Below are 24514 nucleotides of genomic sequence, written 5' to 3'. Positions count from 1 at the left end.
CACATCTTGTGGGTGGTTTTCAGTGGCCATCCTGCCTCAGGCGTTCTAACAGATTTCATTTATCGTGCGTTTCTCGCACTGGCGAGGGAGCGCTGTAGTAACGCCGTGCGCATGCGTGGAATTAAACAAGCAAGCGTTCCCGCTTTAATCTTTCTCTTTTACGGTCGGCCGACCATGAGCACGGAAGTGTCAAGAGTGTCTCTAATACTCCAACCTGGAGACAGTCTCTTTACGTGTTAAGCTGTCGCTCTACACCTTTCGGGCTTACACTCGACAGCTCGCTTACAACTACAGAACAACGTTCCAACAACTATGCTCATACACACAGAAGCTGTAACAACAAGAACCAAAGATGTATATATTTTCCACCTGAATAAAGTGTTGTTTAAGTTGATAGTCTGGAGTTCAGCGTTCCGTTATATTCTAATTTTATAGTAGGAAAGTCAGGTATACATTTAAAGATGTATAACCCACTTTCAACTAAATATATATTTCGTTTTGGGATTTGGTTTGCAAGATTCTTTATGTGACTTCGTGTGTTGAAGCATGTTGTGTCTGGGGAGAGTCATTCTTTTTTAGTGCCTTATTATTTAACACACTCACCGGTAAAGTTCCTACTCATTTACTTATTTATTTTCCCTGTAAATAAGTAAATGAATGGAAACTTAACCGGTGAGTGTGTTAAATAATAAGGCACTAAAAGGGAATGACTCTCCCCGGACACAACAATATATATATGTATACATATATTCTTTTGTTCTTTTGTTTGTTTCAGTCATTTGACTGCGGTCATGCTGAAGCACTGCCTTTAGTCGAACAAATCGACCCCAGGACTCATTCTTTGTAAGCTTAGTAATTATTCTATTGGCATCTTTTGCTGAACTGCTAAGTTACAGGGACGCAAATACACCAGCATCAGTTGTCAAGCGATAGTGGGGTGACAAACACAGACAGACACACACACACATGGAACTAAATAATGGAACTGAAGATACAATATCCCTGCATATCATACGTCTATTTTCATTCCTCCACTTCACTCTCTATTTCATATCTTATCTAGAATAACTATTGCTTAACCATTTTCTCATACCGTCTCCGATGAAGGGATGTATAAAATATGCCGGAAACAGCTGTAAGAACTATTTATAAAGGTTCTGAAATCTTTACAGCCATGAATTTTTATTTCATTCTGTTAACTTATGTATATATATATATATATACAAATTACGATGAACGAAAACAATCAAACGAAGTTTGCTTTTAGAAGCGTTGAGATGTCTTAGAAAGTTAATGAAGTGATTTTGAATTCTCAAACGCAGGATAATGCTAATAATATAGCCTGAACAGGATAAACTACCCCTATTTTGCAGAAAAAAGTGTTGGCGGCCAACACTTTTTTCTGCAAAATAGGGGTAGCTTATCTTGTTCAGGCTATAGCATTATTAGCATTATCCTGCGTTTGAGAATTTAAAATCACTTCTTTAAGATATATATATGACGGGCTTCTTTCAGTTTCTGTCTACTAAATCCACTTACAAGAGGCTTTGATCGACCCGAGGGTATAGTAGAAGACATTTTCCCAAGGTGCCACGCAGTGGGACTGAACCCGAAACCATGTGGCTGGTAAGCAAGCTATATATATATATATAGATATATATAGGTAGGGTGATAAATTGAATGTTAATTCAATTTAAAACCAAGTGGCCTAGCATATAAAAAAATCTGAAAATTCAGAAAAAATTGTATTACACGTGTATAAGGGATGACCACTAGGTGGACATCCAATATGCTAGAAAGAGGTCATCAACGACCCGACCACAAAGAAAAATAATGTTCTACAGAAAAAACTTCGCAAAACACCAGAACAAGCCAAAATAGAAATATGCAGAATAAAGAATTAGTTGTGTACTGCAGTTTCGAATATTAACGTTTTACTTACGTAACAACATCCGTGTTCTCGTCAGCACAACCGTTCTAGAATCAATATAATTTGCAGAACTATACAAAAGGGGAGAGGGTTGCTAGAACATCAACCTCTACCCACATTTTTCCCGTCTACATCATTACCATATAGGGCCCTAACAAAATCCGATAATAGGTATAGATGCAAAACTTTCTAATAACTTGTCTCCTTTTAAAATCGGTCGACTTACAATACCGTTCTTTGTCTTGAGTTTACTTTGTAGATTGTGTTTGTTAACTTGACAAGGTCAAGGAGAGCTCTGATTAGGTGTATGTGAATGAGTTCATTACTGGGGTCCAGAACTGTGGTGGGAAAAAAATTTCGCATCCGGGGTGTTAGTAAAAGTCACTTTCGGGACTGAATCCGAAACCATGTGGTTGCAAAGCGAGCTTCAGTTGAATCCTTGTAGAGCGCTACAGCAAATTTTGAGATGCAGCTTTCATCAAGCAATAAATTTGCCCGGCGAAATTGGCGACGTAACACGTACAAACATACTTTTTTACATTTAATTTTGCTAATTTATTTATTTCTGTAACTTAAGCATTGATATAAAATTTATTCTGGCTTTCAGCGCGTTAACATCCAACATTTGGCTGTCGATGAGAGAAGCAAATTTCTCGCAATTGCTGTCCAACTACGTTCAACGTCTGAACTTCGAATTTGTTGACGGACATTACGAATTTTAGTTGTATGAAGAGATAATGAGAGATGAATTCTTTATTACCATAAAGGCTAACGGCGAATAGTTTGGTTACATACTTGGATTTTTTATAAAGAACGAGAGACTTTTGGTTGATATATAAAGAAGATAGCTCATACAACAATTTAAGCATTCAGCGTACCTAAATTTACGATGTGCTAATAATTTTGATCGCTCAAGCTTAAATCAATAGCTTTTAATGTGAGTGACAGTGAAATACATTAGTGTATTTGTGGACTATAAAATCTAGTTAGAATACCAAAAAGTTGTGAAGTTGTGACGTTATACGAAGTCGTGGCGTTACACAATAGACATTATAAGAATGTTAAGTTTGCCGTGGATTAGTTGTAATGAAGTCAGAATAGTATTCATTAAATTATAACTGTTAAGGAACCTTCATGAGTCGGAATAGTATTATAAATTTATTCTAGCTTAGTTAAGTCAAAGAATTAGATAACGGTATAAACTGAAGATGATATCAGAATTTAAATTAAGTAAATTTAATACGTAGTCATTAAATTAAACGATTAGAAAATACGTGAGTAAATACTGAAAAATAGAGTAAAAAATATCCACTTAAGCTTGGAAAATAGTGACAAAACGAAGGTATGGTGTTAACTATTGGAGAGCTACTTCGAAAAGTGATTTTACCAAGGCAGATTACCGATAAGGTTTGTAAGGCCTTTTGTTTTTAACGTAAGATTTTGCTTCGGGTAAAACAGGAGAAAAAGTATTATAAACGAGAAAAGTAAAGAAATTGAAAGCAAAGTATGCACAATTGTTAAAACACTCATGTAAAAGACATATATGTGAATATGTCTCGATAAAGAAATCCATTAATGTGCCAATTCATCTAGTTGTATTGATGTAGTTGTATAAAGCAATAAAATTAAAACAGCGGAACAAAATTAAATGTAGAATGCATTTCCAAAGTACTTAAAGATGCCAAAATATACATGAAATTGATATCCTTGAATATGGCATATATGTTTCAGAAAGGAATATACATAAAAATGCATGTACATAAACATATACAAACATATGAGGGCAGCAGCTCGATTTCGAGTTATGCCAACGCTTGATTGTTCTCTTAAACATGAGCTCTTCAATCTTGTGACTTTGGTCTTCTTTACTGCAAATACTACAACAGCCTCCTTTTTGCACCTTTCTCCACTCTCAGGCCTGTAAATTGTTCAGTGATTGACTTTTCAAAGAATCTCGATTCAGACTCTTTCTCACACACACACACACTCATACATAAATACTTTAGTGTGTTCCTTTCCAAAGAAAGGCAACCCCCTAATCCAGCCAACTATCGTTTTATTCCTTTTGCTTCTAACATCTCTAAGTTAGCGAAGACAGTCATCAACCCAGAATACTTCTCTTTCTTTCCTCTTTTCCTCTCTCTCTCTCTCTTCGTCTTTCTCTCTGCTCCTCCTCCCTCTTCCTCTCTTTCCTCTTCTCTCTCCCCTTCTCTCCTTCCCTTCTCTCCCCTCAGTGACCATCAATACAGCTTCTGTGGAGCCAAGATCCACTGGAGATCTATTCTCTTATGTCACTCACCAGTGGGTTCTCACTTTAGACACGTTAGGTGAAAGCAATATTGTTGCTTTAGACATCAGCAAAGCCTTCGGCCTTCGGCTATAAAGATTCCCATCGAATCTTTCCACCTATAGGCTTCAGCTGTTTCTCTTCTCCTGGGTCGTTAGCTTTTTATCAGATCGCGTCATAGCGACTCGTGATGACAGAACTCTTTCTATGCCAATTTCAGTCAATTCTGGAGTTATCTGGGGTTCGATTTTGTCTTCCACTCTCTTCCTTCTATACATCAATGATCAACTCACCACCAAATTCAAAATGCCCATTCTTATGCAGTTAGGGAGAAAAGAAGGATTGTGTTAGTACACAATCCTTCTTTTCTCCCTAACTTTAACGGACCGTGCATCATTCACACCCAACCTACATATCACACACCAAACTTGCACTGATTTTATGAATGAAGACATTGAGAACATTTTTCAGTGGGCTACACCAACTTTGGCTCCTTTAACAGAGAAAACAGAAAAAGGAAAAGTTAGGAACTACTCATATCAAGAAAATAACATTACACGACAGCCCACACCACCACTACTAATGAGTGCTACTCAGTGTTCCCATGGTTACTCCAAGTGCAGAGTCACACTATTACTGAAGATCTCTCTTGACGAAAGTACATTCTTAGCTTAGCTAGGGCCGCATCCTCAAAATTGGCCTTTCTCTTCAGTGCCCAACAGTTGCTGACACTCTGTAAGGTTCAAGTGGGGCTCACAAAGAAGCATTGCACTCACATCTGGAACGGTCCCGCTGCTACAAACCACATCCTGGACCGCACCTGGAATAGGGCCCTTTGATTGACAGGCATTCAATCATTAATAGACACACTCCTCTAATTTCTGGACCACAGGTGTATTGTGTCCTTTCTCAGTCATTTTATCGCTACTATAATGTCCTCTGTTCCTCAGAGCTGGTTGGTTTCGCACCTCTACCGTTCAGACACCACAAAGCACTTATGTCTCCCCTCTCGTCACCCTTGTTTCGTCCAACTCCTCGACTCTGCACTGACCACTTTGTCTAGTTTCCCTCTTCAGGACATCGGTTCTCTCGAATCTTCTTCCGATTCATGCAGGAAGAATCTTCTTTCTGAAGTTGTTGACCTACAGGAAAGATACGAGTTTAAACGGAATTATTACAGCAACAAGTAAACCAGTCAGTGAGGGCCTCAAAGATCATGGATACTGCTCCTTCCTTCAAACTCAGCAAATAAACACACATACACAAAGAAAAATGTAGTGAGCAGGGTATCTGCTGAATATGTGAAATACTAAATGAGGGCTTTATACATTAATAAATAATACAAATACGGAAGGAATAAAAGTTAGAAATACATTTAAATGTCTGAACAGAGTCGTAGGATTAACTTAGTGAAGTAAAGGATATTTTATTTGTTTCAGTCATTGGACTGCAAACTTGCTGGGGAACCGCTTGAAGAGTTTAGTCAAACAAATCCCAGTACTTATTTTTTATAAGTCTAGTACTTATTTTATCGAACCCTTTTACTGAATTATTAAGTAACGGGGACGTAAGCTAACTAACATTGATTGTCGAGGAGGGGTGACAAGCACAGACACAAAGACACGCACGCACGCACGCACGCACACACACACACAAGCTTTCCGTCAACCAAATTCATTCACAAGGCTCGGGTGCCACGCAGTGGGGCTGACTCCGAAATTACGCGGTTGCAAAGTGAGCTTCTTAGCCATACAGTTATGCCTGCACCAATCAATGAAAAATGGAGACAGAAAGTACAGATGGGATCTAGAATGGGAGGGTGTCATTAATGTGTTTGGAGTGTGAGATTACAATATTAGATTACCTATTTGGGAATGTATGAGGTCAAAAATGCTCCTTGAGATCATAAATGGCGTTAAGAAAAATACATACTTTGTGAGTTCTTGTTGGGAGCTGCCTAACAGTGTTGGTAGTTAAAATAGTTACACAGTAGGTCAGAGTGACTACAATGCTGTTTACATTTGAAAAAGAACTTTAGCATTTTATGTTGGTAAGACGGAATTCTTTCTGGGCGTTTATCTCTCTTTTTTTTTTTTTTTTTTTTCTTGTGTAGAAGAGTGTTGGTAGAACTTTGACAAAAATGTTTTTGTCGCTCTTAGTTGTGCAGAGACCACAAGTTCATTTGTTTCTGATGAATGAATTTGCTTTAGAGAAAATGTTTCTTCATTTTAGGTTTCAGTGCTCATTCTTAGTCTCCGAGTCTCAGATATTGTTAGAAATCGAAATGAAGTTTCTTCCGAGGGGATTCCAGAATGTATGCGTATTGAAATGAAGTTTAAGGGTTTCGATAGATTAAACTAAAATTAATGCATACTTCAGATGAGTTATTGATTTGTATGGCATATTGGTATACTATACTTTAGCAAAACAATTACAATTAAAGAACTAAGTAATAGTGTTGATGCAATTTCAAACAAATATGTGTAGTTTGGTTGGTGTTGAGCTGATTCAATTTAGAAAGATTTAATGAGGCAAAATTAGAAAGAGTAAGAGATTTTAAATGCTGTTTTATTGAATATTTTATATAATTCTCATGCTGGGGCAAACGTATATCTGAAGCAATTCGAACAACATTTTAGCTATTATGATGTGGATAATTCATTGAGAGGAGGATTAAACCAAGTGCTTTTTTTTATGACTTACCGATCGCATAAAAACTTCCTTTTTTTTACAGCAAAACCAGTTCTGCTAAGAGTTTTGTTGTCGCACATGGATGTTACAGAGCATCTTTCTTTTTTGAATGAAGTTTAAGAAAAATATTTTAACCAGATTATTAACCTTGAAATGGTTATATTGCTTATAGGTACAGTTTGAAATTTCATTAGGTTTGCGATACGAGTAGTACACAGTGTCGGTTAGGCTACGTCTCACGACATGTATACTTTCCTTTTCTATCTCCGTTCTAGTATAATGAATATCATAATTTATGATTATTTTTTTCTTTTTCCAGCTATTTCATCAAATGAATTTAAATATATTCTTATAATGTCTAACGTAATCTCCCCCATTTCGTACAATTTCTAATTCCTCTTTAAACTTTTAATTCCGTTTTATTCATCTATTACGATGTTGTATTCATGTATTACGAAGAAGCTATGTCGAAATGGTTTTGTTGAAAATTTGAAGTACATTGAAATAGAGAAGAAAAAAACTCAGTTCAACCTTTCATTTAATATAACGTCTTATCATCATAGTTAAAAATCCATAAATTTACTTTGAAATTGCTTTAAATTTAATACTAAGCTCCTGGCATTCATACGCGCACTCGTAAATTTAGAAATTCTTAAATTTTAAACTATGATATTAGTTACTTCTTTTGCCAAAACTTTTTCGTTAATTTTTAAATTCAATCCATACTCAGTCTTGAGCGTAACTCGAAGTTATTTATTTTCAATATCGAGAAAAACTACTCAAATGTATGTGCTTCCAAATATGGTCAGAATTTGCAACGATGAAGCCAACAAGTTGAGAAATCTCTCACTTTGAAAGAACTGGTACTAATAAAAAAAACACCGCCCACAGCACATTTCTACTTCAGCATGGCATCGCACAGAAGTCCACTAACTTCATTTGAATTTCCTCAGAAACAGTATTAACATCCACAGTCAGTGTAGTAGCCACAAACTTAAATTGTCTTGAGAATGTCGCTCAGACTCTGAGTGTAGTTTTACAATTATATCTGCATATTCATTCAAGCGTTGTAATTCAACCCTCAACAATGACCGCAAAACCGTGAAGTGAGCTAATTTCCTGTCTGCAAGCTGTTTACACTTGAAAGACATCACGCTATCATACATCATTGTTATAACTTGTTTTGAGCCTTCGAGTTTCAAGTTCAGAACGTTAACACTTCGTCTATCAAGCCCATTTTGCGTCATGTTTTCTTTCTAAGAGCAGTGTAATTTTATTATAAATTACGCGTTTAAAAATTTCTTTAGTCATATATATGTTCCAGTTCACTATATAAACGACCACATTGATACATAACATGGGTATTTCGGTTGACTCCGCGGGAATCACAGATACTACTCGTTAAAAAGTGTTAAAACGGCCATGATACGTCCATTTATGGATTTTTTCATTTATTTATGATTTTTTTCCTACAGATTATATTTCATATTATATTGTATATGCCTTATTGGCTTATTTTTCACCAAAATTGTTTTATGGAGAGTAGGGACTTCAATGATTGAGATGATACTGACCTGTACCCTTCTTACCATTTCCGTATAAGATTCACATTGGCGTTATGTGACAGTTAGTGCTGTTACACATACAATATTTCATATCGCATTAAGTTGGCAGGTCAAGTTTAACACTGCTGCTGCTGTTGTGCTGCTACAGAAGTATGGAAGGGATGAAGGACAAATTACCAAGTTTTAGGAAAATATTGGCCACAAAAATGGCTCTGCTGCGGACCATAAAAATGAAGTTTCCGGGTCGTACCCTTGAGACTGCTCTACATGATCACTCGATCATCTAGGAATGGCAGCTAAATATCCATCTAGTCACATCTTAAGAAAAGGAAGGAAACACTGGACAAATTAATTTAAAATGTACAAACAGATGGGATGGTCACGTTTGACAACAATATATTATTAAAACCCTCAAAATAGTGAACAAAAAATATTAGTCCTTACGACTTTCTGGTGATCTCTCATAGACCTCACATTGCCAACCTGCAATGATTAAGCTATCCTTTTAGTCCTGATCGCCTGTTGCTCCATGCATCCGAAGTTCGTATAAGATTTACATTTATGTGACTTACTGCTGTTACACATACGTACAATATTTCATATAACATCCAAAACTGATCAAAACGTACAACTGATTAGCTACATTTCGCTTACCAACTTTCAAACATGTTTCATTTCACTTCTCGCTATTGCAGAGGCATCTGCTCGTCTGAATTAACTTACTAGCATATCCCTTCCAGAAGGTCAACCGAATATTTCTCCCTTTCCTCGTCATTCCTATTGTATATCACTTTTCAGATCCGAAACTAAATACTTTCTCCAACCCTACCTCTTCAGAAAAATCTTTGAAAACCCTCTAATATTCCCTCTGCAGAATTCGAGAATCTACGAATGAAAGTCACAGGAAAAAAAGTCACAGAAGAAAAAAGAAATACTTTCATAACTTGTGTTGCTCGACGAGAGAACCACAAGGTGTGGTGGAGTTTCCTGATGGCGCCGGCTGGAATATTCATCTTAGTTATCAACATTAAAAATATTGAATGTACATGTAATGCCACGATATTATGTAAGATGCTTTCATTCTGTATATATGCAATATAGTCAATAAATGACTGACTTAATTTTTTTGTTTTATAGTCTTACTTAGCTTAAGAAATTGAATAAAAGGTTGTTTTTTTTCTTTCACATTGTGTAATGCCATCATATATAAATTATGTACAAGTCATGTACTGACAGTTAGTAACGGGTTTTAAATATATTTTGTTTTATTACTTCTGCTTTTTATAGCATTCAAATAAAAATATGACATTTATTTTCCAGTGACTTTTTTCCTGTAACCCATTTTTCCTGACACTGCATTCGGCTTACACATTTTGAAGATGAATATTAGTTACATAAGGCTTGAAAATGTTACTTATTGATAATAACATCTGTTTAATAACTGTGTAACAATTTTTTTGGTCAGTAAGTGTTATTTCCTATTTGCTTCTATCTAGAAATCAAAGGAAATGACTACTATTTCCTTCAAGTTTTGCTTTTGTGACTTGGACAGCAATATTTTGAAACTGATCTATTTTTCATTACATTTCGAACAGATTCAGCATTGGGTTGCCGAAGCAGAAATATGTGTAAGTTAATGTGTAAGTGGCTGAGCACTCCACAGATACGCGTACCCTTAACGTAATTCTCAGGGAGATTCAGCGTGTCACAGAATGTGATAAGGCTTGTCCTTTGAAATACAGGTACTACTCATTTTTGCCAGCTGAGTAGACTGGAGCAACATGAAATAGAGTGTCTAGCTCAAGGACACAACACGTCGCCGGGAATTCAACTCACAATCTTACGATCCGAATACTCTAACCATAAACCACGCGCCTTCATACGACGAATAATACTCCAGTTGAAAAGATCTATCAAGATATCTGCTGATAATTAGGGAATGTATCAAGTAACAGGTGATATTCCTTCATACCTGAAGTTAAATTCAATCTACTAAAATATTCCTATGATATGCGCAGGCGTGGCTATGTGGTTGAGAAACTTGCCTCCGAACCATGCGGTTTGGGTTTTGGTCGTATTGCGCAGCACCTTGCACAAACGTCTTCTATTATAGCACTGGGCCAAGGACATATTAAGTATGTCTACCTGCTGGAAATAACAGTCAAATAACAGAGTCAATGATATCTTTGCAAATTATTTTTTCGTGAATTATTTGCTCCGCGTGTATATATATATATATATATATATATATATAAACACACACACACACACACACACCAAAAGGATTAAAAGTTTGTCCCGGGCCATAGGCTCATGAAGCTAATTTCCCGGATTCTGTGGCGTAATTTCCTCCCTCCTGGATAGAACGATGGAACGCGGGTCCGCGTCCTGGTTACTCATTTTTGTCAGCTGAGTGGACTGGAGCAACGTGAAATAAAGTATTTTGGTAAAGAAAACAATGCATCACCTTCTCAAGGAATCGAAATCACAACCTTACACATATGTTTATGTGTATTTGTGTTTTTTCCAATCACCACTTAACAACTGGTGTTGGTTAGTTGACGTGCTTGTAACTTAGCGGTTCGGCAAAAAGATATCTATAGAATAAGTAATAGGCTTAAAAAAAAGGTAAGTACTGGGATCGATCTTTCGACTAAAATCTTGAAGCCGGTGCTTGAGCATGGTCATAATGCAATCACTGAAACATAAAAGTAAAATGCTAAAAATATTATGTTATGTTTAAACTTCCATGAAAAGAAAAAATATACAGAGCAACTTCGGTTCTCGAACGTCGAACAAATCGATTTTCGAAAAGAAAATTCGAGATGAAAATGCCTTGGTTATCGAACAAAATTTCGGTTCTCGAACAACGTTGCCGAACCGAGTTAACTCGAAAGGAATCAATTCTGAGTCGACTGCCGTGTTGTATACATTCGTGTGCTGTGCTTTTCTTTTCCAATTTTATTGTACTGCGCCTTTTTTACTTTTCATTAGCCCGTAGCCATGACTCCAAAGAAAGCTAGCAGTGATACTGGTAAAGGAAAAGTTGAGAGAAAAATAACTGATGTGAAGAAAGAAATCATCGCAAAACACGAAAATGGCGTTCGTGTGTCAGATCACGCTGTGCAGTACGGTATGCCTAAATCGACAATATCTAAATGAGAAACAGCAGTTGACAGTATAAGTGAAGCATTTATTTGTGAGAAAGCATTCGAAATTTATAATGGTCTAGTAAAAAAAAACCCTGGTACAAGTGCTGAAAGTGATACTTTTAAATTCAAAGCTAATAGAGGCTGGTTCGAGATATTTAAGAAAAGTGAAATACACAATGTAATTAGGCATAGCGAGGTGGCTGAGAAATTTGTGATTGTGTTTAGTGACTTGATAAAGGAAGGAGGTTATCTTCCCCAACAGGTTTTTGATGAGGATGAAACAGGATTATTTTGGAAACAAATGCCAAATAGGACCTATATTACTAAGGAGGAAAGAGCGTTGCCAGGGCACAAGCCAATGAAAGATAGACTCACTCTTTTGCTATGCGGCAACGCAAGTGGTGATTTCAAGGTCAAGCCATTGCTTGTTTACCATTCCGATAGTCCGAGGGTTTTCAAAAGAAACAATGTTATGAAGAGTTATGTGGCGAGCTAGTACAAAGGTTTGGGTAACCAAATAATTTTTTATTGAGTGGATTCATGAAGTTTTTGCTCCGAGTGTTAAAAAAACATCTGCAAAAAAAAATAAACTTGCCATAGAAATGCCTTCTCGTGTTTGACAATGCTCCCGCTCACCATCCAGGAGTGTGACTTAGTTGAAGAGTTTGATTTTATTCAGGTCAAATACCTGCCACCTAACACAACTCCTCTAATACAACCAATGGACCAATAGGTCATTGTAAACTTTTAAAAAAATTACACAAAAGCTCTATTTCGAAAGTGCTTTCAAGTCACTAATGACACTCAGTTAATTCTCTGAGAATTTTTGAAAAATCATTTCAATATCCTGAAATGCGTTAATCTTATTGATAATGCATGGAACCAACTGAGTTACAGAACCATGAATTCAGTACGGAGGAAACTTTGGCCAGACTGTGTACTGCTGCTTTTGAGGAAATTGCTACTGTTGATGATATTGTCTCTATGGGAAAAACTATGGGCTTGGATGTCGACAGTGAAGATATTGAAGAGCTGGTGGAAGACCACCGTACTGAGGTTACCACCGAAGAGCTCGTACACCTTCAAAATGAGCAGCAAAAGACTTCGGCTGAAGAAATGTCTTCTCAGGAGGAGGAAGAAAAGGAGAATGTCCCAAGTTCTTTAATCAAATAAATTTGTGCTAAATGGGGTGATGTACAAAATTTTGTGGAAAAATATCACCCTGATACAGTGGTAACAAATAGAATAGTAAACCTTTTTAATGACAATGCCACATCTCATTTTAGAAAAAAATTACAACATAAGCAAAAACAATTAACATTGGACAGATTTTTACTGAAAGAAAAAAGAAAAGAAACCCCAGAGAAAGATTTATCTCAGCCAAAGAGAAGGGAAGAAACCCCCCAAAAGACAGTTACCAGAAGTCTTTATGGAAGGGGTCGCTAAGAAATAACACACTTTTGTGTTATTTACAGTTTGAATAAACGTTTTTATACCAAAATATATAGTGTAAGCATTTATCTGGTGCTTGGAAACGAATTAATTTCTTTTACATTAATTGTAATGGGATAAAATAATTCGGTTCTCGAACAATTCGGCTTTAGAACCTCGAGAACCGAGGTTGCTTTCTATAAATAATCGCTATCAATTCCAAGTAAAATACAAGAGTTTGAGATAAGCAAAATTTGATTTAGTAAGAAAGTTCTTCGCAGATTACGCTGAAATATTCACAAAGTTACAAGTATATATAACCTACAGATAATGCATATCTTGTTCTCAAGAACATTAACAGAGAAAATTTAGTGCTCACAGCATATAACTTTTCATTATTACATATGCAATATATGCAAGTGTAAAATGAATTTTCACGCTTGAGAAGACGCGATTTTTGCCATAGTACATGGAAAAATTGTTAATCCTCAATTTCATGTCCGTTTAATACATTTTATTCTTTCCTTTTCTGAATTAAAAGAAAGATTAGAAGAATGGCATCATTCCTGCAGAATATTTTCAGGGTCTTTTAGGCTGATTAAAGGAAGAAAGGAAGTTATCCCCTCTATCCGTGAAATGGACCCAATGCTCACACCTCAAGGTTCAAGTGGTAAACTGGATGATGGATTATGTCTAACTCTACCACAAAAGCAAAAAGAAAAAAAAAAGGAAAGATAAAATTGAACTTTATAAAAGGTTTTTTTTATGGTAGTCATATTTATTATTTTCATTGTGGAAGTCTGAACGTGTTATCATTGGTTCAGGTTCAATGACAGAAGTTGGTTTTGGATAAGATCCATGGTGTTCGGATGCTGAAGGTTACAAGCATAAGCACCCGCTCCTGTGAGCTGAGAAACAGATGAACGCCGTCTCCCAGCGTACCTCACTCATGTCCAGTGAGAATCAACCTACCATCTTACACATGGGATTAAGGAAAAAGCAACTCACTAAATGTTTTGGCTGCGAAACAAAAAACAGAAATAACCGAGGGATATAAACAACGCATACAGTAACCACATCACCACCTGGTTACCTTATTCACAGAGCTTGTTTTGTTTTTCATTTTAAGTATATCAATGACAACTACATACACATATACGCTAATACACACACACACGCAAAAATTGTTTTTTTGGCTATCAATATCTGTAACAAGCGTGATTTTACACCATGGTAGGTAATACATAAAGCTTTTTCTTTTCCGTAGAAGACTAAGTCGTATAAATCGATAGAAATGAAACAAAAAGAAAGATACGTAACATTATCTTAGACTGAGAGAATGAATGAAAGAACTACACGTGCCCGCCAACATTAATTCGAGTGGGAATTTTATAAAAGAAAAAGAAAAAGTAGGTAACCACGGCGGGAGACTGACTGTCAGCCAGACAAGGCGCTCTGTTCGGGTCCCAGAATGCAGCATAGTTGTAATGTCTGCGCAACCGCACTCACGCTCTATACGTTAAGGCTATTCTGTTGCTCTGTAGTCGTCGCCTTCTCCACTATCCCTTACACAGTACAACTTTTTCACCTCTTCTCTCATTTCTTCATTCTGTTATCCTTGGTGTTTTCGCTATACCATTCGACTCCCACACTATCCATCGTCTATTATTCTTTACTCTTTCTATCCAACACTCTGACAACGAACTGTTCGCTTTTACTTTATATACTACCTTTGTCTTTCACTCTTTCCCTTGTTTTTTTTTGTTTTGTTTTCCATCATTTATTTAAATATCTCATGTCTTTTTTCTTCTCTTCTGCAGCTATTTTAAACATATCTTATTTTCTATTTCTAATTTTTTTATTTCCTTAGTATTAAGTTTTTTTTTTTTTTACTCAGCCCTCGCACTTGCTTTCTCACGCGTTTCATACACATCCATGTAGGCTGGCCTATAGAAAACAGCACATTCACGGAGGCCAGTTCACAAAGCAGACAGTCCGATCGCCAAATTTTAATTCCTTTCAGGAGATAAAGAATTGCAAAACTAAGTACGATTCCCAAAATTTCTTTGTTGTCGTTCAAAAATACAAGGACTTGCAGAATCAACACTGTTTTTATTCTCTTTCTTTTTTCTCTTCTTCCGTCATTGTTCACCTACGCATATATGATGAGTTAGGAAGGTAAATGGTTGGACCAGTGATTTTTGACGTAAAGGAAACTTTTTTTATTCCCTCAAACTGGCACAGAAACGAGCGTCTGACCCAGGCAAAATGCTGGGTATAAAGTTTAAAGATGTCATTTTGGAGACAATTGACCAATTACGGAAAAGGAAAGCTCGCCCAGATTTAGATCGCATTAGCAACATGCTACAACGCAAACATGGGATAAGCTTTGAAGATACAGAAGCCATCCTAGAAAAATTGGTGGACAGTGAAGTGGTTTTCAAAGTTGATTACAAGGGCAGCACAAGTTATAGGAATGCGGCCAAGTGGCGAATCAATCATATCGGCGGACAAGTTCATAATTCAAACCAATCCAATCAAAAGATTCGCGCCCTTGGACAACAACCTAGTAACAATTCAACTTCTACTACCGATGTGATGAATGTTTCAGAAAGTGTCGTCAGTCCTGGTAACCGAAAAAATTCATCGAACAGATCTCATGTCACTGTGGTTGACACCGAAGAACTAAACCCAACTTCTACTACAAGTAGTGATAGCCACCTGGATAAAACTGCAAGTAATTATCAATGTTCGGAAAATGAAGCCGGTAGTAGAGGAACTAAAAAAACAAACGTTAATGTTACTACAACAGCAACAATATTAACAACTTCACCACCCTGCTACACTTCAACACTGTCAACAAGAAATTCAAGAAAAGAACAGGCTTCGTCGAAAACGACGAATACCAACGTGAAGAGGAATACAGAAAACTGGCAATGTAAAGAGAATAGGTTGACGGAAACAACCGCATTCACCGGCACACAAAATGGGAAGGAAAGTGAATGGGATAAAAAATTACTTATAAACGATAATTCCTCTGGTGATGCTGTTATGACTGATACTTTTACGGAAAATGACAGTAACAACAACGAAAACAATGACAACAATAGTAATGAGAGGCACTCTTCTTGCACACTTTCCGCTAGACAGACAGTACACAGTAAAAATATGAATAACACGTTAATATCACGAATAGTCAACAATTATAAAGCCGATAGCAACAACAACAATGCTAATGGTAATGACAAAAATGGAATTAGCAGTAGTAGTGATGTTGAGGATTGTAATGGAGGTGGCGGTGGTGATGATATTAACACTAGCTGTAATAAATTCAAAAAAGCTATTGGAACATCGCATTTTCCGAGCAGCGCTGAACTAGTTCATGACGCTCTCTCCAAGTTAAAATCTTCTTTGTCGTCTTGTGTCACAGTTACGACAGCTGGCGAAACAGACACGTCCAAGTCATCTCCGTCCATCGGCTCTTGTCAAGGACGTCGTGAAAATAGGCAACAGTCAGCTGTCCTCAGTAAACTTGGTCATCCCTGCAGAGAGAAGCAACTACAAAACAAGGTTTCTTTATTTACTACTAATGCGCAACCCCGTGGCAATAGAATGACCAAAACAGCTACTCCTGTCGCACCTGTCTTGGCTCGAAGAGGCCGTCCTGTTTCTAAAAGAAAGGTAGGGTAACTACTTGTGAATTTGTTTATTCAGTTTGTTTTGCCTAATTATTCAATTTGCCAATCTCATGTTTTTCTTTCAGGTTCATGTAATTTCAATGACAGTTTTGCGCATTTAGCACGCACTTAATGTACATTTGCACACATACATAAGAACCATGTACATTTCTGAAATTGATTACTTACTCTCCCCCCCCCCCTCTCTCTCTCTCACACACACATGTATACATGCACAAATGTATACAAAAATATTTCTAAACTGCTTGCACACATATGAAGGCTATATGAAAGTTCAACGCGGTCGGTAGACTTGCTAGAAATAACAACCAAATCCTCTTAAATCACGCCTTACACTTTTAAATGGGAAGGACACATAACGTAGTTTTAGATGCACTAAGGATAAGAATAGATGGTCACGGTTGGAATGATTTTCATCGTAGGTCTGTTCGATTAGGGTTGACAAGGGGTGGGGCTAGATAACACCCGCACACATAGACATACATATACTTATAAAAATGATTGTATACATGATCACTCAGTCTTTACACACATTTCTGAAACAAGTTTCGTAACATAGTGTATGCAGTAAACTGATCCTCCGTTGGTTTCGACGATAAGCAAGCAATCAGTTGTTCTGTCAACCGAACTACATTATCACTGAATTAGTGTGTGACTGACCAAGTATTCCATAGATACTTCATGTTATCCCCAGTCAGAAACAGTGTGACAAAGCTGACCCTTTGAATCATCGGTGTAATCCATCCGAGCTTACAGTTTTCCGCTCTCTCGAGATCGTTTCGATTTGAACTACCGCTACCAAGGTTCTTGAAAATTTCCACACAGATGCAGTTTTTCATACCAATTTCGAAAATTACAAATCATTTTTTTAAAAGAAATTAAGAATGGAAAAAGTTGCGAAATTTTCAGTAAAATTGAAAGAAAGGGTTGAAACCAAAAAGCTTCTCTGTTTCAATTCATTCGCAAAGCTCAAGTTGCTATGCAGTGAGTTCGAACCTGTGGCTTAATTACGGAGCGATCCTCTTAACCACTGCGTCATACATATACACATGCGCAAATACATTTGAGTCTCAGATATGTAATAAAGTGAGTTGGAAAACTTCAATTAACAGATATTATTCTTGCAATAAGTAGAAAGAAACTCCCTCCAAGGTTATTTAAAATCTTTAAACAACAAGCATTTGATGTTTTCTAATTTTTTCTTTCTTAATATTGCACATTACACAACTACTTCGTTTAATGTCTACCGCACTCGCCTTGTAAATTGTTCTTTAGATCGAGCAGACACTTTTCTATCACTTTCTGTAAATATATCAGACTACATTCTCTGATATATTTTTAAGGCAGTGGAGTGTGATTTGAGGGCGATTTAGATTGGTTCATACATACCATCTAAACTTCTTTTTTGGATAGTATATTCCGGAAAACTATCCAATGTACTCTTTATATCTAGCAAATCGCGCGACACAACACTACCATTATACTAGGAGTCTCATTTTTTAGACGGAGTGTGTAAATTAGAATTGGCTGTTATTGCTAGCAGATCGAACGACCACTTAGAGACTCCCTCTTTGGCTCGCACTCACCTTGAGGTGTATGTGTGTGTGTGTGTGTTTCTCCTTCATTAGCACCACATTCGTCGTACCCAACATCTGCTGATTATGAGCCGAGTGGAACTTTTCACGTCTGCTTCGTAGTCACACAAACACATACATTGATTAATATGGCAAACCAATAACTGCTGTTGCCAGTGACTTTTGTTTTCCTTTTTTTTTGCGAGCTTATGTACGAGTTGTTATGCAAGAATGACGCGTTCTCGTCTTCATAAAATCAATGAATATTATTACCTTTGCAGACTAGACCCGCCAAGTGCTAGAAATTGCGGCTAAATCTCCCTCAAATCATACCTCTTACCTTGGAAAAAGGAATGACAAATTGGATAAAATCCCTGATATATAAAAAGACATGATGGTCATGGCGGGAATGTCTTTGATCATGTGTCTTATCGATCGAGTCGTACCTAGGACTAAACAAAAAGAAAACATACAGGGATCCTCTATGTGATCGCTCGTCATACTAGAAATAGCAGCCACATGTCCCTTTAATCTTACTCTGTCGTCTCAAAAAAGGGAGCACGAGTTTATTTTTTTTAAATGCTGTTTGGTGATGGCTGCATTGCCTATCGTCATAGATCTCTTCGGTCAGGACTAATTTGGTATAAAAAACGAAAAAGTTATGGCATTAACAATTATTATTGTTTAGTTTAAAAATTAAGTTTGAGGATAAATACTGGATGTGTGTGTGTGGGTGTATATTTCCCTCCCCACATTTATGGTTATTTATTTATATGTCTATTCCATAGGCGTCTATATAAATTTGTTCAGCATGCAAACGAGTGAGTCTCTACATGAAGGTTCGATTTGCTAGACTTAGCAACCAAATCACACTCCAACTTTTACCTCTTTACCGTTACTTATCTGTATTTTTTATCTATCGTTCTTATATATATTTCTTCCTCTTCCCTCAGTAATTAGAAAAATACACATACATGCTCTATTCCTTTTAATTTAAACACTGTAGGTTCTCTTTTTCGGGTTTTTTTTTTTATTAAAAAAAAAAATTTTTATTGCTCTCCATGACTAACAATTAAGAAAAACAGAAAAGTCAGCCTCCAAAATTTAATTAATTTGTCTTTCTCACTTTGGATGTAATTTTACATTAATTATTTCTTGATTCACTACATTTTGTAAGTGATTGCTTTACTACTTGCTTTTCATACAGCAGGCGACCGTGGATATTCCTTCATATTTTTTTAAAGATAACTTCTGTTCGTGTTCGTTCACACACACACACACACTTCTCTAAGATCTGCATTAACCGTTAGACTATGCTGCTGAGGTCTAATAATATCAAAACATGTCTGAAGTTGTCATTTTATAGTATTAGATTTTTTAAAACTGATTTTAATTCTCTAAGTCGTCTCCCATGCATTTCTTGACCTAAATTAGTCATTAAGAAAATAACTGGTTCTTCATTAGTCATTGCACGGTGATCGCTTATAAGCTTTAAGCTTATAAAATACTATTATTATTTACAGAATTGTAAAAATTGATGCTGCTTACCAAAAAACCATCGCATACAATATATATATATATATATATTGTCAGTAGTTCATATATCCAAGAAAGAAGCACACTCTAAAGCATGAAAACAGTAATGTAATTTTTAGGAAGTTAAAAATTACGACTTGTGATCATTTTTATGGCTGACTGTTGGGTCACCTATACTGTTAAGCACTTTATAGGTGCATAACCAATGATCACTCTATGACCAACCATAAATTTTAACTTCCTAATATATATATGTATATGGAAAGGGGAAACTGAAAGCTGATAAAGCTACAAATAAGTGTAAATATTGGGTTAAAATACACTTGGGATAAAGAGTTGAAAGCTACCTATTAGACTTGAACCTGCATCTTCAGTAGACATGACAGATGTTCTACCATTGGACCAAAGCAATCCTTCCAATTTCTCCTTTCATTTTAGAAACCTTGTTTTAATCCTCAAGAATTGCTTGTTGTTGGCAACGTAAGAATTTAGAAGCCATGAGAGAATGTGAACTAATTCATGTTTTGAAATGGTGAAACTTGAAGCAGATGATGTTATAAATAATACATAGTAGAAGATACTGTCCAAGATGCTTTATAATGGAACTGACTTGAAACCCAAGTGTTTGTATAGCAAACTTATTAACCATTCAGCTGTCTACAGTTTAAAGATGAATATCCTGTAATAATTCTATTAAGGCACTTTTCTGTTATACAATATTTCTCTGGTATACAATAAAATTTGCTTTGACATATTTGTCCTCTGGTACCATACTGAAATCTCAGTTAAGATTGTTTTGCATACATCATTCAAGTGGACATTAAAATGATGATGATGATGTTTCTATACTTCACCCCTTATCTGACTTTGCTTATTTTCCTTTTAATTTTGAAATTTACTACCAGCCAAAAATCAATTGATTGTGCAGGCTTGTATTTGACTGAACTTTTTCGATTTTTTTTTCTTCTAATTATGATGTTTTAAATACACAGATGTGCTTTTATATTATTGATTCTATTCAAATTTCTTTATTCTTTGTATTTAGTTTGGATCAATAATGCTAAGTCCATTAAGATTTCAAAACCTTCTTGGCCTTACCTTTTGAATGAAATGGGGCTGTTGCTGTGTTTTTGTAGCAGGTAGCAAGGAAACAATCATCATCATCATCATTGTTTTAACGTCCACTTTTTCATGCTGGCATAGGTTGGATGGCATTTATTAAGGTAAATTTTCAATAGCTCAGTGCCCTTCCTGTTGCCAACCCTCACCTGTTTCCAGGCAAGGTAATATTTTCCCCATGTCCTGAAATGTTCTCACAGAAAATTGGAAATGAAAGACAATGCTTGAATGACAGACTCATTTACAGCTAGCATGCAATGTCAAGGCAAGGAGAGAGAAACACACACATATATATGATGGGCTTCTTTCAATTTCCATCTACCAAATTTACTCACAATGCTTTAGTCAACCTGAACCTATACTAGAAGATGCTTGTGGTGCTATGCAGTGAGACAACATAAAACCATGTAGTTTGAAAGCAAACTTCTTAACCACACAACTATGCCTGCACCTAGTCTTGACATTCTACAACACAGCTACATTGTATGACATTTTGACAAGTCACTAAAGCAGTACACATACAAGAAACCAGATCTACCCAACCTTTCAACTGAAGAAACTGAGTAAGGTAACTCTAATTCCCTGCCAGCATACCTCAGACATGAATAATAATACAATGATAATAAAATATAGATTTTAAATTTTGGCACAAAGCCAGCAAATTCGGAGGAGGGGCCTAGTCGATTAAATCAACCATAGTGTTCAACTGGTACTTATTTTACCAACCCTGAAAGGATGAAAGGCAAACTCAGCCTTGGTGGAATTTGAACTCAAACATAAAGATGAATGAAATGCCACTAAGCATTTTGCCATGCATGCTAATGATTCTGTCAGATCACTGCCTTACAATAAGTATATATTAATTATAGAAAGTATACAGCGTAATGTAATGTATTGTAGTACTAACTAGAGAAATCTGTTATAATAATATGAAATGGTCCTGCTACGCCATCATAGTAGTTGATGTCATTTACATTAGTGTTCAATGTTTCATCTGCTTACATTCTGTTCATTAGCATTTTAATCTCTCTACACACACATGTGAAGGCATAGCTGTGTGGTTACCAAATTCATATCGCATCCATCTGGTTTCAGGTTTGGTTTTGCAGTGTGACATCTTCGGCAAATGTTTTCTACTAGTATCACCTCAGATCAATCTATGCCTTATCAGTGAAATTGACAAACAGAAACCAAAAGGAGCCTATTGGTTGTGTGTGTGTTTGTGAGTATGTGTTGTAAATGTCAGTTCGACATGACGTCATAAATAATACTGTCTGAGCATAAAATAGGGACATTGAGACATTATTTACATTTTCCTGTAAACAATATCCCATAATTTGGTAGACGTGTAATGGCCACTGGAATGAAAAATACCTTATTTGTGAAACAAAGAGATAAAATAACGAATCCACACAACTTAGATTAGCTACATACGCATTTCGGGATTAAAGTAAAGTTATATTTACTTACTTATTTCACCTCATCAGTGCAGCATTTCAAATATAAATTTGAGAGTGTTAGAATTAAATATGTATGCAATCCAGTGTCATCGTATAACTGATATTTAACCAGGACTGGATTCGTTATGTTTTCTCTTTGCCTACGTAAAAAAAAAGTGTGTTACTGTCTGGGAGATATTTATGGTAGCAGAATGGTATTTTAACTGCTATTTCTAAATTCGGTACATGGCAAAGCAATTAGCTGACCCCTGATTATAATTATGCTTATAATTATAGAATATTTGTATAATGTTACTCAAAAAGGTTATTTTAATGTACCGAACTACTTGGTAAAATTATTAATTAATTAATTGATTAATTAATTAATTTTACCCTTTTATTATTATTGATATATATATATATATATGGATATATATATATATGTATGTATGTATGTATGTATGTATATATATATGTATGTATGTATGTATATATGTATATATGTATGTATGTATGTATATATGTATATATGTATGTATGTATGTATATATGTATGTATATATGTATGTATGTATGTATATATATATGTATGTATGTATGTATATATGTATATATGTATGTATGTATATATGTATGTATGTATATATGTATGTATATATATTATGCATATATATATGTATGTATATATATATGTATGTATATATGTATATATATATATACATATATATATATAGAGAGAGAGAGAGAGACACACACACACGCACGTGTGTGTCTTTTTTGTGTCTATGTTTGTCCCCCACAACCATTCGACAACTGGTGTTGGTGTGTTTATGTCCCCATAACTTAACAGTTTAACAGCTGAGACTGATAGAATAAGAACCAAGCTTAGAAAGGAAATAGGTACTGGGGTTGATATTAGTTCGACTAAAATTCCTCAAGCTAGTGCCCTATCATGGCTGCAGTCTAGTGAGTGGAACATGTAAAAGATTAAAAGATAATGTATATATATATATATAATAATTGGCCCTTTTCATCTATGCAGACGGTCAATTTATCTTAGAGGCCACTTAATTGAACATATCAGGGGCTCCTTTTCTTGCAGTTTCTTTCATGGCTGATTCTTCCTATGATTGAAGCGCAGCTTCTGTCACAGTACTTGCATACCAAGAGGGTGGCTCAGCGCTCTAAACAAACAAGTTGAGAAGCGAAGCAGTTCCTTCCTTCACCACAGTCCTCCAAGGAAGCAACATACATACACACACACTAGTATTGGCAGAATTATTGAGACTATGGATAAAATAATTTATCTCTTCTCTGCACTCTGAGTTCAAGTCATGCTGAGTTCACTTTTATTCTTCCTCTCTTTGGAGCCAATAAATAACATATCAGTTGATGTTTCTCCTACTTTCTCACTTCATGTTTCTCTCTCTCTCTCTCTCTCTCTCTCTCTCTCTCTCTCTCTCTCTCAAAGAAATCAGCTGTTGTTAGTCCTGGTGATGAGACTTTGCTAGACTTAGATACTTAGTGCTATTTTAAGGTAAATAGTATCTAATGAGTTCTGCAGCATGAGCCCATTAAATTAATTCAATTATATATTGGTGGGGATGACACCTCACATCCTTGGTACTACATCTGAGCACAGGAGCATGCATATAATGTATATTGCTATATGCAAATGCAATAAGTAATATAAATTTTAATTCTACTTTGTGTAACTTTACTTCTGTTTCCCTTTATATATATATACTAGCAGAAATACCCGGCTTTGCCCGGGTTAAAGAGAATAATGAAATCTAAAAACGCCGTCTAGACTACGCAACCCTCAACTGTTAGTAGCTACGATACCATATTTCTACATTAATAACTCTCCAATCCATGCCAGCATGGAACATAGACATTAAGTGGAATGCCAGTCTCTCATCTAGGAGGGCCTTGAAATCAATGTTACCAACTGGGGAATATGCGTGTCGCAGTGATAATAAAAAGACCCAAAGGAGGTCTGCAACGAAATAATTTTACTCAACACTTTGCAAGTGAATCAGTGGAGGCAAAGATGCGTCTCATTTACTTGACAATTTATGCACCACATTGC

General features: G+C 36.0%; 2 protein-coding genes across 3 annotated transcripts in view; one reads left to right on the top strand and one right to left on the bottom strand.

The window, feature by feature from the left end:
• The window catches only part of LOC106877355 (THAP domain-containing protein 2), a 40200-nt gene extending 30942 nt beyond the window's left edge, over positions 1-9258 (bottom strand). Inside the window, exons 1-2 of one of the 2 annotated variants that reach the window (XM_052967103.1) lie at positions 8483-9258; positions 6921-7008 (exon numbers count right to left, since the gene is read on the bottom strand). In XM_052967103.1, the coding sequence (XP_052823063.1) occupies positions 6921-6988 (68 nt within the window). In that variant the 5' untranslated portion in view covers positions 6989-7008; positions 8483-9258. The remainder of the gene's footprint in view (positions 1-6920; positions 7009-8482) is intronic. The other variant, XM_052967104.1, reaches the window with a different exon arrangement.
• A 4644-nt stretch (positions 9259-13902) lies between these two features.
• Positions 13903-24514, top strand: part of LOC106877354 (putative uncharacterized protein DDB_G0285119) — a 64985-nt gene continuing 54373 nt past the window's right edge. The window contains exon 1 of the mRNA XM_014926240.2: positions 13903-16737. Coding sequence (XP_014781726.1) covers positions 15325-16737 — 1413 coding nt within the window. The 5' untranslated portion in view covers positions 13903-15324. The remainder of the gene's footprint in view (positions 16738-24514) is intronic.

The sequence above is a fragment of the Octopus bimaculoides genome, chromosome 4 (genome assembly GCF_001194135.2).
Source record: "Octopus bimaculoides isolate UCB-OBI-ISO-001 chromosome 4, ASM119413v2, whole genome shotgun sequence".
Classification (NCBI taxonomy): Eukaryota; Metazoa; Mollusca; class Cephalopoda; order Octopoda; family Octopodidae; genus Octopus; species Octopus bimaculoides.
The sequence above is the reverse complement of the archived record's forward strand: the minus strand, read 5'-3'. Positions and strand labels throughout refer to the sequence as shown.